This window comes from Hyalella azteca, unplaced genomic scaffold (assembly GCF_000764305.2).
Source record: "Hyalella azteca isolate HAZT.00-mixed unplaced genomic scaffold, Hazt_2.0.2 contig5749, whole genome shotgun sequence".
NCBI classification, from domain to species: domain Eukaryota; kingdom Metazoa; phylum Arthropoda; class Malacostraca; order Amphipoda; family Hyalellidae; genus Hyalella; species Hyalella azteca.
In genome coordinates this window covers 15,825-27,754 of record NW_025935931.1, presented here as the reverse complement: position 1 = coordinate 27,754, position 11,930 = coordinate 15,825, and the positions used below count along the sequence as shown (strand labels likewise).

Here is an 11,930-nt window from a genome sequence, read left to right as displayed (position 1 = left end):
TATTGTTTCTAAAAAAACTCATTCAGTCGCTAAATCTAGTTATATATTTATATTTAAATTCTCTTTTCCTGTCAGCACATTGTATTTTGTCGAACGAGTTATATTTTTGAACAGGATTGAATATTGAATCACTTTTCAAATCTTACTATGATTTCTGGTTTTCACGGAAAATATTCGAAAACATTTGCATATTGTTTCGTTCCATGCTCCAGGTTGTAGCTCGGCTCTGTTACTCGGCTATATAAAGCCTCCGTCAAGGTCGGCACTGCAGAAGTTGTTGTGGTTCCGCAGCAGAAACATCAAGCAATGCAGTTCTCGGTGAGTTGATACTTGTACATTTTTTTGCAATATATGATATGATGTTTTGTAAAAACTAGAGAAGCCCGATGTTAGTTTTTTCAATAGTTTGTCCAATTGATAGCAAAGGAAACTTCTCATGTGCCGTTATTTTGAAAAAAATGTTAACGATTGAGGGACCTGTGTTGGAATTTTGACAGGCTGGATGCCGATAGCTTATGATGAAGCATCAACTCCATTGCACTTTGTTCAAAGTGATATGCCCTGTGGAACGAGGGAGCACTAAATAACGACATTTAGTTTAATTGCAGGAACTTGAATGTCACAATATTCAAGGTTATGTACTTGACTGCTATACTGTGTGATGTAGTACGATTTTGTCCAGTGATTATATATATTGAGTCTTGAGAACCTTGTCAATAAGAGATCGAACCCTATTGAACAATCAGTTTCTAATTAGTGAACAATATTGTTTTGGGTGCTACTTAAACTTCATCAGAATTCTCAATCAAATTCTTCTAAGAAGTTCTAACATGGAGGTAGAAGAATTATAACTTTGAATTTGATCGCTCAGATAGCGGTTAGTGACTGCACCTGCACTGCACCTGTGTACAAATGCCGCCTCTTTCTCAAGATGGCATTTTTTGCTGTGTAAAAAAATAATCTTGCGGCTAAGGGTCAACGCAGTGAGATAAAAATCTAGTCAGTTGCAGAGTATCTTAGTATCTATTCAATTAGAGTTCATAGTGTATAGACTGTTTTTTTATTCCAGACTCCTTTACACGAGCTTAAATTCACCGCACTAACTTTGTGACCTTTATGCCGACTTGATAGCAATGTTGCCACCTAAGAAAACGTCCCTCTTCTAGACAATACCGCCTTTGAGGGTTCAGGTAGCTAACGGTAGTGATAGTACAATTTGTCTACGAAAGTGATAGCATATCAATTCCGTTATGCAAGATTTATTCTTAGTAGGACTTTGCTAAACAAAACACCATATATATATCTTTCTTCGTCTGTTGGCCATATCAAAATAGATGGTCGAAATTATAACATTACTACATTTCACTACGTTGAGGAGTCTTGTAGTTTTTGACGTAAATACACCTTGATTGTAAATGTTGACTATTCTGCGCCCTAGAAAATCGAAAGCTTTATAATTCTGGTGTTTTTATAGTTAAATATATGAAAAATTTCCTTAATTGAGCCTTACATTCGTGTCTTTTGATTGGTCGCTTGATGAACGCAGCGCCGACAAATTATGAACGGCTTCAACATTTTTGCTATTCCGACGCCAGACGTGTCGGGATAACTAAAATAGCTTACTACTTGTTGGTTGTTCGATCACCAGACATGTGGGCTACACCATGTTAGCTATTCGGCCACCAGACATGTTGACTACAACATGTAGGCTATTCCGTCACCAGACACGTGGACTACATCATGTTGGCTGTCCCGTCACCAGACATGTAAACTCCAACATATCAACCCTGACCTCTACTCACTGTACCCAGCTTCCATTGGCTCGTAGACTCATCTCCCATCTTAACTCCTTCCCATGCAGCGAATCTATAGAGACAACTTATTGATTGCGAAATTAATGTACGGATTGCACGATTCAATGACAGATTTGCCCAACTTGGATGTGTTCAGACATTGTTTATTCAGGTCGTGATTTGTAGAAATTTAGCGATTTATGCGTTTTTGAAGATCATCGTCGGAGCATGAGGTTGAAAATATTCCAGTCCACTTCATTTAAAAACAATTTCTTGTGTTAATTTTTCCTTATGATGAAAATTTCTCCTAATGAGTTTTTGCCTTATGATGAAAAATTTTCCTAATGAGTTCTTCAATTGATTTAAATCACGATTTTATGCCAGAGTTGTGTAAATTGTTCTAACATTCACAGCCGATAGAACGAATAAACCAAGACTTCCCCGATACCGCGAGAAATGAGCGCGCGAACTGCAGATACGTCGACCGCCAGAGGGCGTTTAGATGATTTCATTACCACCGCGACGCAGTTTTACATAATGTAGCGTATACTCTTTGTCTGCGTAGCCTTGAACGTTGTGCTCTTTACGCAACTCTAAGTCACACTTTTAAACGTTCATAAATGCTATTCACCTTGAATTGTGTACCTTTGAATTGTTTTGTGAAGAACTCGCAACGTGTCAAGCCAGCGTGACAATGATTGGCGATATTTTCATTTCCTATAGATACGCACATCATCCCTACGTTCTTGAATGTTATATAACTTATATTGTTATTCTCTCTGTAGTATCGCAGGATCAATTAAAAATTTATCATTAACTCGCATCATTGATGGCATATCGACAGCATATCGACGTGTTTATATAACCCGGTCACAATTTCATGATTTTACTGTTAAATTTCATGTGATGTCATTAACGACTCATCATATAGAAACGCTTGAGATTAATCATGGGTTTACGAAACGTCTGATAAAGCATGGTAAAGCTCATGTGACGTCCTGCTCGTAATTACTTCCTCATGCATTTTTATTTCTATGTAGCAATAATCATCAACTTTCTCTTCTAATGATCGAGTTTCCGTTGTGCGACAAATTGTAACTTTGGGACGAGTTCAGCTGCTTTTGATTAATGCTCGCACCATCTAAATCAAGTCAATTAACAGTATGTAGTTAATTCTCCCTTCGTCATGGTCGTTCATTCTTCATGTTCTTTCATTACAGAACATGATTCAGGAACACTGTTTTGAACACTCGCCATTGCATTGTAATATTTTCTGTCACAAATATGAGGCGATCGCGTTCTATGAAGAGAATGCGAGGTTCGTTGTGGCGAGCATGCTAGGCTGGGACCGCAGGGCAAGGTCTTCAACCTTCTTGCAGGTTAAGCAGTGAAGGCAAGAAGTCCTTCGTTAAATATAGTGACACTGTCAAGGCCTGTCTGCTACACGCGTACGTAGGGGCCTCGCACGCGCTGTTTCAAGCCGCGCCGCTTACTCCAGCCAACCTAACGAATGCAGCGATAGATCATACTAAAGTCATCGTTATACTCATCACGTACGAGGCGGACAATTTTCTGCTTATGAAATATAATTGTTGTGTCTTTAAATGGTCTGTCTGGCTGATATCGCAAGTCTGGTTTGTTTTTCAACACAATATGGTACGATTGGGTGACTGCTCTAACAATGAAACTTTGAAGTAGTCGCGTCGAGACAAGTGAATTTAAAGATTGGCCGCATTTGCTGCCCCGATACTCGTCTTGCACAACGTTTTCAGAATTAAAGGAAACATTTATTCGCGTGCAGTCTATTGCAGAGTAACCTCTATTAACACTGCTAATGAATAAGTTACTCACTTTTCGTGATGATCAAATTCGCCTTGAATTTACAAATCGCTTTGTAAAAGAGACGTTCAAAAACTTTTCATTGTTACAGTCAATATTTATGTGAATGAAGTGCTCTGAGTAATTTATAAGCAATTAACAACGAGCCCTGTTGAATGATGGTTCCTCATCAAGAGCAAACACACGGTGCGTGAAGAGCTTCTTTTTCACTCATCTCTCCCCATAGTTTGGGTGAAAGTCTCAATATGAGTGATCAGGTCAAGCCACGGGTCGATGACCCTCAGGAGTGGAAAATACCTTGCAAGTCACTCACCTTTGCCGCCCTCCGGCGCTGAGTGGGATGCAGGCTTGTACCAGCCCGTCCAGCCGAGCCCTGAGTGGGATGCAGGCTTGTACCAGCCCGTCCAGCCGAGCCCTGAGTGGGATACAGGCTTGTACCAGCCTGTCCAGCCGAGCCCTGAGTGGGATGCAGGCTTATACCAGCCAGTCCAGCCGAGCCCTGAGTGGGATGCACGCTTGTAGTCTTGTACCAGCACCTCCAGTCCAGTCGAACCCTGAGTGGAACACATGCTTACGCAAGCCGCTAGCCTATCCAGCTGAGTTGGATACTGCATGCTTACGCAAGCCCGTCCAGCCGAGCCCTGAGTGGGATGTGTATTTGCAAATGCCCGTCCATCTTCGAAGAGTGGTGCACTGGGACAGCCACCTTGACATCTGCGATGGCTCGACTCAAACCTGACCTTTAAACGCGATAACAATAGCAGCATTTAGTGCTGCATTTAGACGTGATTTTCTCGGATTATGATGTAAACGAGACGGATTTTTCATGACTGAAGCCATTTGATGCAACGTCCAATTGGTGTTAATTGGGAGAATTTCGAAATTCATGCGCTTTTAAAGTTGAAATTTTCTCGTTTCATCTCTAAGTAATCACGCTCTGTGATAATAGTTATGATGGAAAGGGCGAATCAATTTAGTAAATGTCTCGCATCATGGGAGAAGTTGGAAATGTTGTTGGATAATCATTGTTTTCATGTTTTCATTCTCAAAAGTGCTCTTCTAATTCGAAGTATGGTAATTAATAATACCTTTCACCAGGATCTATCTTTGTAGATACACAATGCTCATTGATAGGAAACTCACCTGGACCAACTTTTTGCGAGATCATATCAAGGTGTGTGTGTGTAATCATCAATGGAGGAAAACTCATATTCCAGAGCCGATGATTCACCTATTCTGTACAATTTTAAAGGTTTCAAGTGGTTTTGTCGATTTTTATTTATTTAGTTTGTGCAGTTACAGACTTGGCTGCCTATTTCTTGAGTTTCTCAACTGTTAGCAGTTTGCTTAACATATGCGTCTGGCGGCTTTTGAAATTTCCGTGATTCGCAATCATGACCGAGGTTTGCTGGCGTGAGTCGGCTACTCGCACTGTCGGCCGTTGTGATCGCTCATCACGTCAGGTTTCATCTTGCCGTGCGAGGTAAAGAAGTCTGTGACTGGTTTAAAATATTTTAAGGTATTTAATGATGTAATTTCGTTGCACACATCTTAATTGATTAATTGATGAATAATAATTGTAAAGCCAGTCTCTATCGAGATTACATTCGCCTAAAGTATATTCAATCCACGCAATGACGAATGCTTTACAATAATATGGCCCCTGTTAAATCAATAGTGGAAAAGACATGTCTTTTCAACAATAGTTTACAGGTATGCCTAAAGATACCTGTATTTATGTTGCCCTCGCGTGGAAAAATTTATCAATTAGAGCAAAGCATCTAATATCCCTAATATTGTCCAACCATAGACTTATGAAAACAGTAAATAAAAACTGAGTGCATGATATCAAAAGAAAGCACAAGAAATGCGACTTTAAAATTCACTGAAGGGCTGTGTGGAGTGGCCCAAGTTTCGATGGCAAAAAAACACTGGTGATCTCGCGCGACTTTCACTGCTTACGGTGTTGGCGCGTGAGTAAACGAGCGTGACTCTAACATGCACGCTAATTTATTCAGGTCGAAAGTTTGATCTTCGACTCGTTTTTCAATCCATTGGCGAGTCGCTAGTACACAGAGAGAGAAAGCCGTCATGTTGCAGAAGCAAATTTATTCCTGTACGTGGAGTTGAGTCTTGATTACAACAGAGCACGCAGTCTTCAATGAACGATAGCAACTGAAACTATTAAGTACAAAATTAAACATTAAATGTTCATTTAAATAACTAGATACCTGTATACTATGATGTGAATTTCCTACTAAGGCGATGAGAGTAAAGTTCTGCTCGTGAAAGTATTATATCGGTCATGAAAATCAAGTACATTCACTTATTGCATTTCATACATACGAGTTAAAAAATGAAGTATGATGTCATCGGCCCGTGTGTCTATTATAAAGAGATAACATCTGACGCTTGAAGCCATGACTATAACTGAAACTCTTCTATTTACGAAAGAGATGGTAGTTCGTGAGGTTTAGGGACTTTACACGAGCGAGATCTAAATAAAGAGCTGCAACACTCTCGTTATGACGTAAGAGATCATGCAGTACGTTACTTGCGTAACCATATACGCTATATTGACAAACTTGCTGAAATGCTCCGCCGCTCCATGTGTGCAAGTTGAAAATCCACACTCGTACGTCTATTCATTTCCAGCCACGAATTGATGATTGATGAGTAGTGATCACTCAAGAAATGAAGACAGTTGAGATTCTGAATTTGCTGATATTTTAGCAACGACGAAAATATTTGGATGCTACGTTCCTTATGTGTTCAAGGCACAACTAAAACTGTGGATGAAATATTGTTCAAAGCATACAAACGTGACTTTAGTTAACTGAATTGGTTGCAGATTCGGTAATGATACGTATAATTTGTAGCAACTCTGTGAAAATTCGAAAGCTAAGTTCAATATTGTATTTGAGAACGGCATGTATGACTCGATCTGCGGTTAATTATTATTAGAGACAAATTAGCGAGACTTGATTTTTGGAAATAAATTTGGCGTGAAATAACTCGGTGAGATAATTAAGCACCAACCTACAAAATTGATACAAGCTGCCGTGCGACACGAAATTACATGTGCAGTCCCGCGTATGATAACATTTTGAATTGTGGACATAATCACTGCGATTCCATGTTTATCTCGTCCAAAGTATTGAATGCGATTTTTAAAAGACTCTTTAAAGCTTCTTGTCCACACAGATCTCTCAAAGCACTAATCATTGAAGTCATCGTACATATTTACACGAACAAAGCAAATGCTTGCAAAGAATTTCTTTTAAGCAGCATGTTTTCACGGGTTTTATAGATAGCAGTTAATTTGCCAACATGTAGACCCGGGGTGAACTCAGATACGCGGGTATACTCTGTAAAAAAATACGCGTGTACACCCTGTACACAAAATTCGCAGGGGAACACCCTGTACACAAAATACGCGTGTACACCCTGTACACAAAATACGCGTGTACACTCTGTATCCCAAAACCGTCTTAATTGGGGTTAAAAGCAAACATTCTGCCAACAAGCTGATTGTTCAAGACAAACTCACACAGTTGTGTGAAGGATGAACTTAATGTCAACGAAGTCACTCAGTGTTGCTGGTAGAATTATGGTTTTAATACACATTCTTGATTAGTCAACGTAAACTGATTTGAATAATTGATTGACTTGTACGATGAATTATCAAAAAAAATATTGTCAGGGCTTAAAAGTTATTTAAGGAGTAGCTCATTGATATAAATGATTTGTTGCAGGCGGTGTCAATATTATTGGCTTTAGACGAAAAAATGCATTCTATTGTAGTAGTCACATCAATTATAATAATATCGGGATAACTCTTGGTCTCAGAGCTATAAATGCAGTGAAGCGTCCGCTTTTCCTCCCGGTAATCAGCAGGACGTTTCGCAAGCTCTGGAGAGGGAAAGCCGTACGCTGGACTCGGCGTATGAAGGAGGATGCGGCAAGGCTTTCAAGGCTGCAGAGTGAGAAATGCTAATGCGGGTCACACGAATATGCTCGAGAATATCATGAATATAATATCATTCATATGGTTCTCCTTTATTATTAATGCAGATTTGAGCGATGTCCAGCATTGACGTTGCGAACATTTATACGTTAAAAACGTCAGGAACGTTATGAGGAACGGTACGTGTTTCTTCTTATGGGGACCGTTTCGGCCTTTTGAAAAAAAACTTTTTCATTTACGAACAGATCGTTTTGAAACTTGGTACACATATGTAAAACGGAAATCTAAGAACTTTTTGTACGTGTAAATTTTCCAAAAAACTGAAAAAAACGTGAAATTGATAGAAAACGGTGAAAAAAAGGGGTACTCTAAAAATGTATCTCCTCCTACAAATATCGTGCTACAACATCGAAACACGTATCATTCGATTGGTAACGACCATATATAAAATCCATCCGGTCATTTTTTTGAATTTTTGGATGAATTTTTTTGAATTTTTTTGAATTTCAAATTGAATTCCCCTCCCCCCACTTGCTGAAATTCAATTTTCCCAAAAAAATCAAATTTCCCCCTCCTCCGCCCCCCCTTTTTGCAAAATATAATCCAAACTATAACGAAATCGAAAAAATTACCGGATGGTTTCCAAAGATTTTATTTACGAATCGAATGGTATATGTCTCATCGCTGTAGCTTCAAAACTCTATAGGAGGAGATAGGTTTTCCGTGACAATAACTGTGAATGTTCAGGAGAGCGCGACAAAGTCCCGCCCGCATCGCAATAGGCACTCAATGTAGCAAGGATACGAAACTAAACGTTTCTGGAGCTTGAATCCACTCAAGGGTGGTGGGAGCGACTACACGCGCACCTCCTCATACAACGCCAGGCGAGTTACTGAGCTGCACCTCAAGAAAACACTGTATTTATGTAGTGCTGGGCAGCGAATTAGCTCCTATCTAATTTGTTAAAGAACTCCCCCAGCCCCCCTTTCATGAACTGTAGGGAACGCATAAATCAACGCACATAGATGGTAATGGTACCGTTGGATAGGGCAGAATGTCAGCTTTAAGATGAGACTAAACGGGCAACTGAAGCGCAATTCAAGTAGATACTAAATTTAAAGTGCTCAGCAGCTAATTAACTCCTATCTAAAAAGAATTAACTCCTCCACCCGCCCCCTTTCATGATCTGTCGTGAAAGCAAATCAACGTACAGAGATGGCAATGGTACCGTTGGATAGGGCAGAATGTCAGCTTTAAGATGAGAGTAAAAACCGGAAAAGCCAAAATTTTCTATTTTTGACCGAAACGGTCCGTTTAAAGGTCATCCTAAGTGTCATCTAGTGTGTAATTTGATGAGGCATCTAAATATTAGTGGACCGGTGATAACTCATGGACCGGTGGCAAATTAAGGACCGGTGATAACTCATGGATAATGTCTTCTAATACATTGTATTTACATTGCCACTCCATATCTCGACGACGCAGGTGCAACTCATTCCAGTGCAAGGCGGGTGGGCCGAAATTGCCTCGTCATTTCTTGACCATGAAGCTGCAGACGCAGCCCCATTAATATTACAGACCATGATAAACAAAGGAAGAGTTCTGAATATTTTATGCTCACGTTCATTAAAGTGTGCCTACGTATGCTATCATCTGCGCATTTATCACGTCGCGTGAAGAATAACACGACGGCATTTGCCGTTATTATGTTCTAAGGCCGCTGGGTAATCGTGCTTGGTCACTGAAAAAATAATGACAGCTGATTTTGGAGTAATATATGTACAATACATTTAAATATTGCAGATTTTCACCGCCAACTAATAATACCAATATACTAACATTATTCTCCACGTTGTAAATTTTCCCAGAAAGTCCAACAGTTTATATTATCTATGTAATTAATATACTTCGTATCTTGCGCAGGTGTGCCTAATGCTTACGTTGGTTGCGGCAGCGGCGGCTGCTCCTGCGTATCCAAAAAAATATGATCCACTCGTCCACGGTCCTAAACGTACGCCGATCCACAAGGAATTGAAGGGAAAGTTCCAGGAACCCCTGAAGACGCCTGAAGTAAATTCCTACGATGGATTTGAAGGAGCCTTCGAGGTTCCTCTTCAGCCACCTGCAGAGTACCCATACCTTCGTGCTGATGGCCAAGCTCACGGGGACATTTCTCCTCCTCCTTCCAGCGACGACACATCCTCAACCACGAGCAGTTACCTCGTGTACGACAAGGAGGAAGAGATGCTACCTTTTGTTCCACCTCCGGTCTCCAGCTATGCCATCATCCCTGCGTCTAATGACGGTGCGGATGCCATGTCATTCCTTAGGTTCTTGGTCAGGGCGCTGCCCAAAGATTCTTCGTACAGCAAGTACAGCGCTGATCCCGAACCTGAAGATCTGAACCCTCCAGACCAGCACCCTGAGTCGTCATACTTGGCATACGGCGATGCGACCAAAGCTGACACAATTATGGCTCCCAGCACTGAACACAAGAAAGAGAAAACAGTTTCGTCTTATTCCTCTTATGAATAGAAATCAATAAAGCTTGACATGCACATATTTCTCGGTAATTAGCATCAAAAACCAAAGTTAAGTTCAAGTTTATGTGTAAATAATTAAGAGAACCAAGAATAGTGACAAGAGATACTAAGTATAACTAATGTAAGAAAATTTTTGCTGACAAAGCTAAATTATCTGCTTTCTAAAGTGCACATCGTCATTTGTAATTAATTCAAGTAGGTACACTGTAACTGTCAATTCTGCAGGATAATGCAAATTCGATCACAAATATTGAGTTTCAAGTTTTTGAGCTCTGTAACGAAGAATCATAATATAGTAGGTGTTGAGAATTTGGTTTCTATATTAAATTTTCACAGTCGTAAGTTGTAAATATGTCAATTTTTATAATGCAACATTTCCTTTTTCTCCTTACTACACACAATGATTTTCTATAAGAGAAAATCTTAAATTAACAGCTTTAACAAATTATAATATTTTCTCAATATTTTTCTGTTGATTGATCAGAATTATGAAAATGAATCAGATTGCGTAAAAATTTATCATTTTATAATCTATTGATTTCAGTTAATACCTGCACCATCACTGCAGAAGCATGCTCATGAAAGGGATTATTCAAACATAGCACTTGTTGATAAGGGCGCGCTTGAAAATAATTTCATGTAAATTTATTGACAAAAACATCCACGTTGAATAATGATGGACCGTGATAGAAAGCTAAAAGTTTTATTTGTGCATTAAATCCTTGCATAAAGTTTATAGCTATCCTTATGTCAGGTATAACATGTTCTTGTTCATTCATTCACCGGTATCGAACATCGATTACAGCTCGTCAGTGCCTATAAATATAATATATAATGAGAATACGTGATAATGGTAAGAATTATTGACATTAATCTCTGAGTATAAGGAATGTCAAGCGTGTGATTAAGTACAAGTTGTGCATAAGAAACAATGTTTTATTTATTTCGTTTCCCTTATTTTCTGATTGCTACTACACTCCGTTGCTCTGAGAAAGATGTTCAGTATTACGTTCATCAACTTATTTCTTCTACATCGTGACCAATTTAAAATGATACGCATTATAGTTTTGTTTTCATGCTATTTTGCTACTACTTGATTTCAAAGACTAAAATGTTGCATACAAGATAGCAACATAATGATAGTGGTTTGCATAAGCTATGCAAGTCAGGACCTCCTAGTATGACTGGATCATTTGTCTGATTGGCCTCTCAAAACTCTGATAACAATTTAAAACTCTTATAACAATCCTCATCACTTGCCTTTAAAGTGCAACGAATAAACTTCTGCTATACATACACGAACAATTAGTTAATAGAATAACAGTAGTTATTCTGTTTCACCAAAACACGACAGTAAGCTCTCGACAACCGTTTAGAATCGCGTCTAAAATCGAATACACCCTCTTCTGGTCGTTTATAATGGAAAAACTTGCCCCCAGTGCTTGATGGAATGATGGACAACCCTGCCCCCAGTGCTTGATGGAATGATGGACAACCCTGCCCCCAGTGCTTGATGGAATGATGGACAACCCTGCCCCCAGTGCTTGATGGAATGATGGAACACCCTGCCCCCAGTGCTTGATGGAATGATGGACAAAGCTGCCCCCAATGCTTGATGGAATGGACCCCTGTGCTTGATGGAATGATGGACAGCCCTGCTCCCAGTGCTTGATGGAATGATGGACAGCCCTGCCCCCAGTGCTTGATGGAATGATGGGCACCGCTGCCCCCAGTGCTTGATGGAATGATGGGCTCGCCTGCCCCCAGTGCTTGATGGAATGATGGGCA

General features: G+C 39.8%; 1 protein-coding gene across 1 annotated transcript; it reads left to right on the top strand.

The window, feature by feature from the left end:
* Positions 1–272: 272 nt before the first annotated feature.
* LOC108669063 lies at positions 273–10,610 on the top strand. Its single transcript, XM_018156347.2, has 2 exons — positions 273–318; positions 9,523–10,610. Exons 1-2 carry the CDS (start codon positions 307–309, stop codon positions 10,132–10,134), a joined length of 624 nt encoding a protein of 207 aa, XP_018011836.1. The 5' UTR covers positions 273–306; the 3' UTR covers positions 10,135–10,610.
* The last annotated feature ends 1,320 nt before the right edge of the window (positions 10,611–11,930 follow it).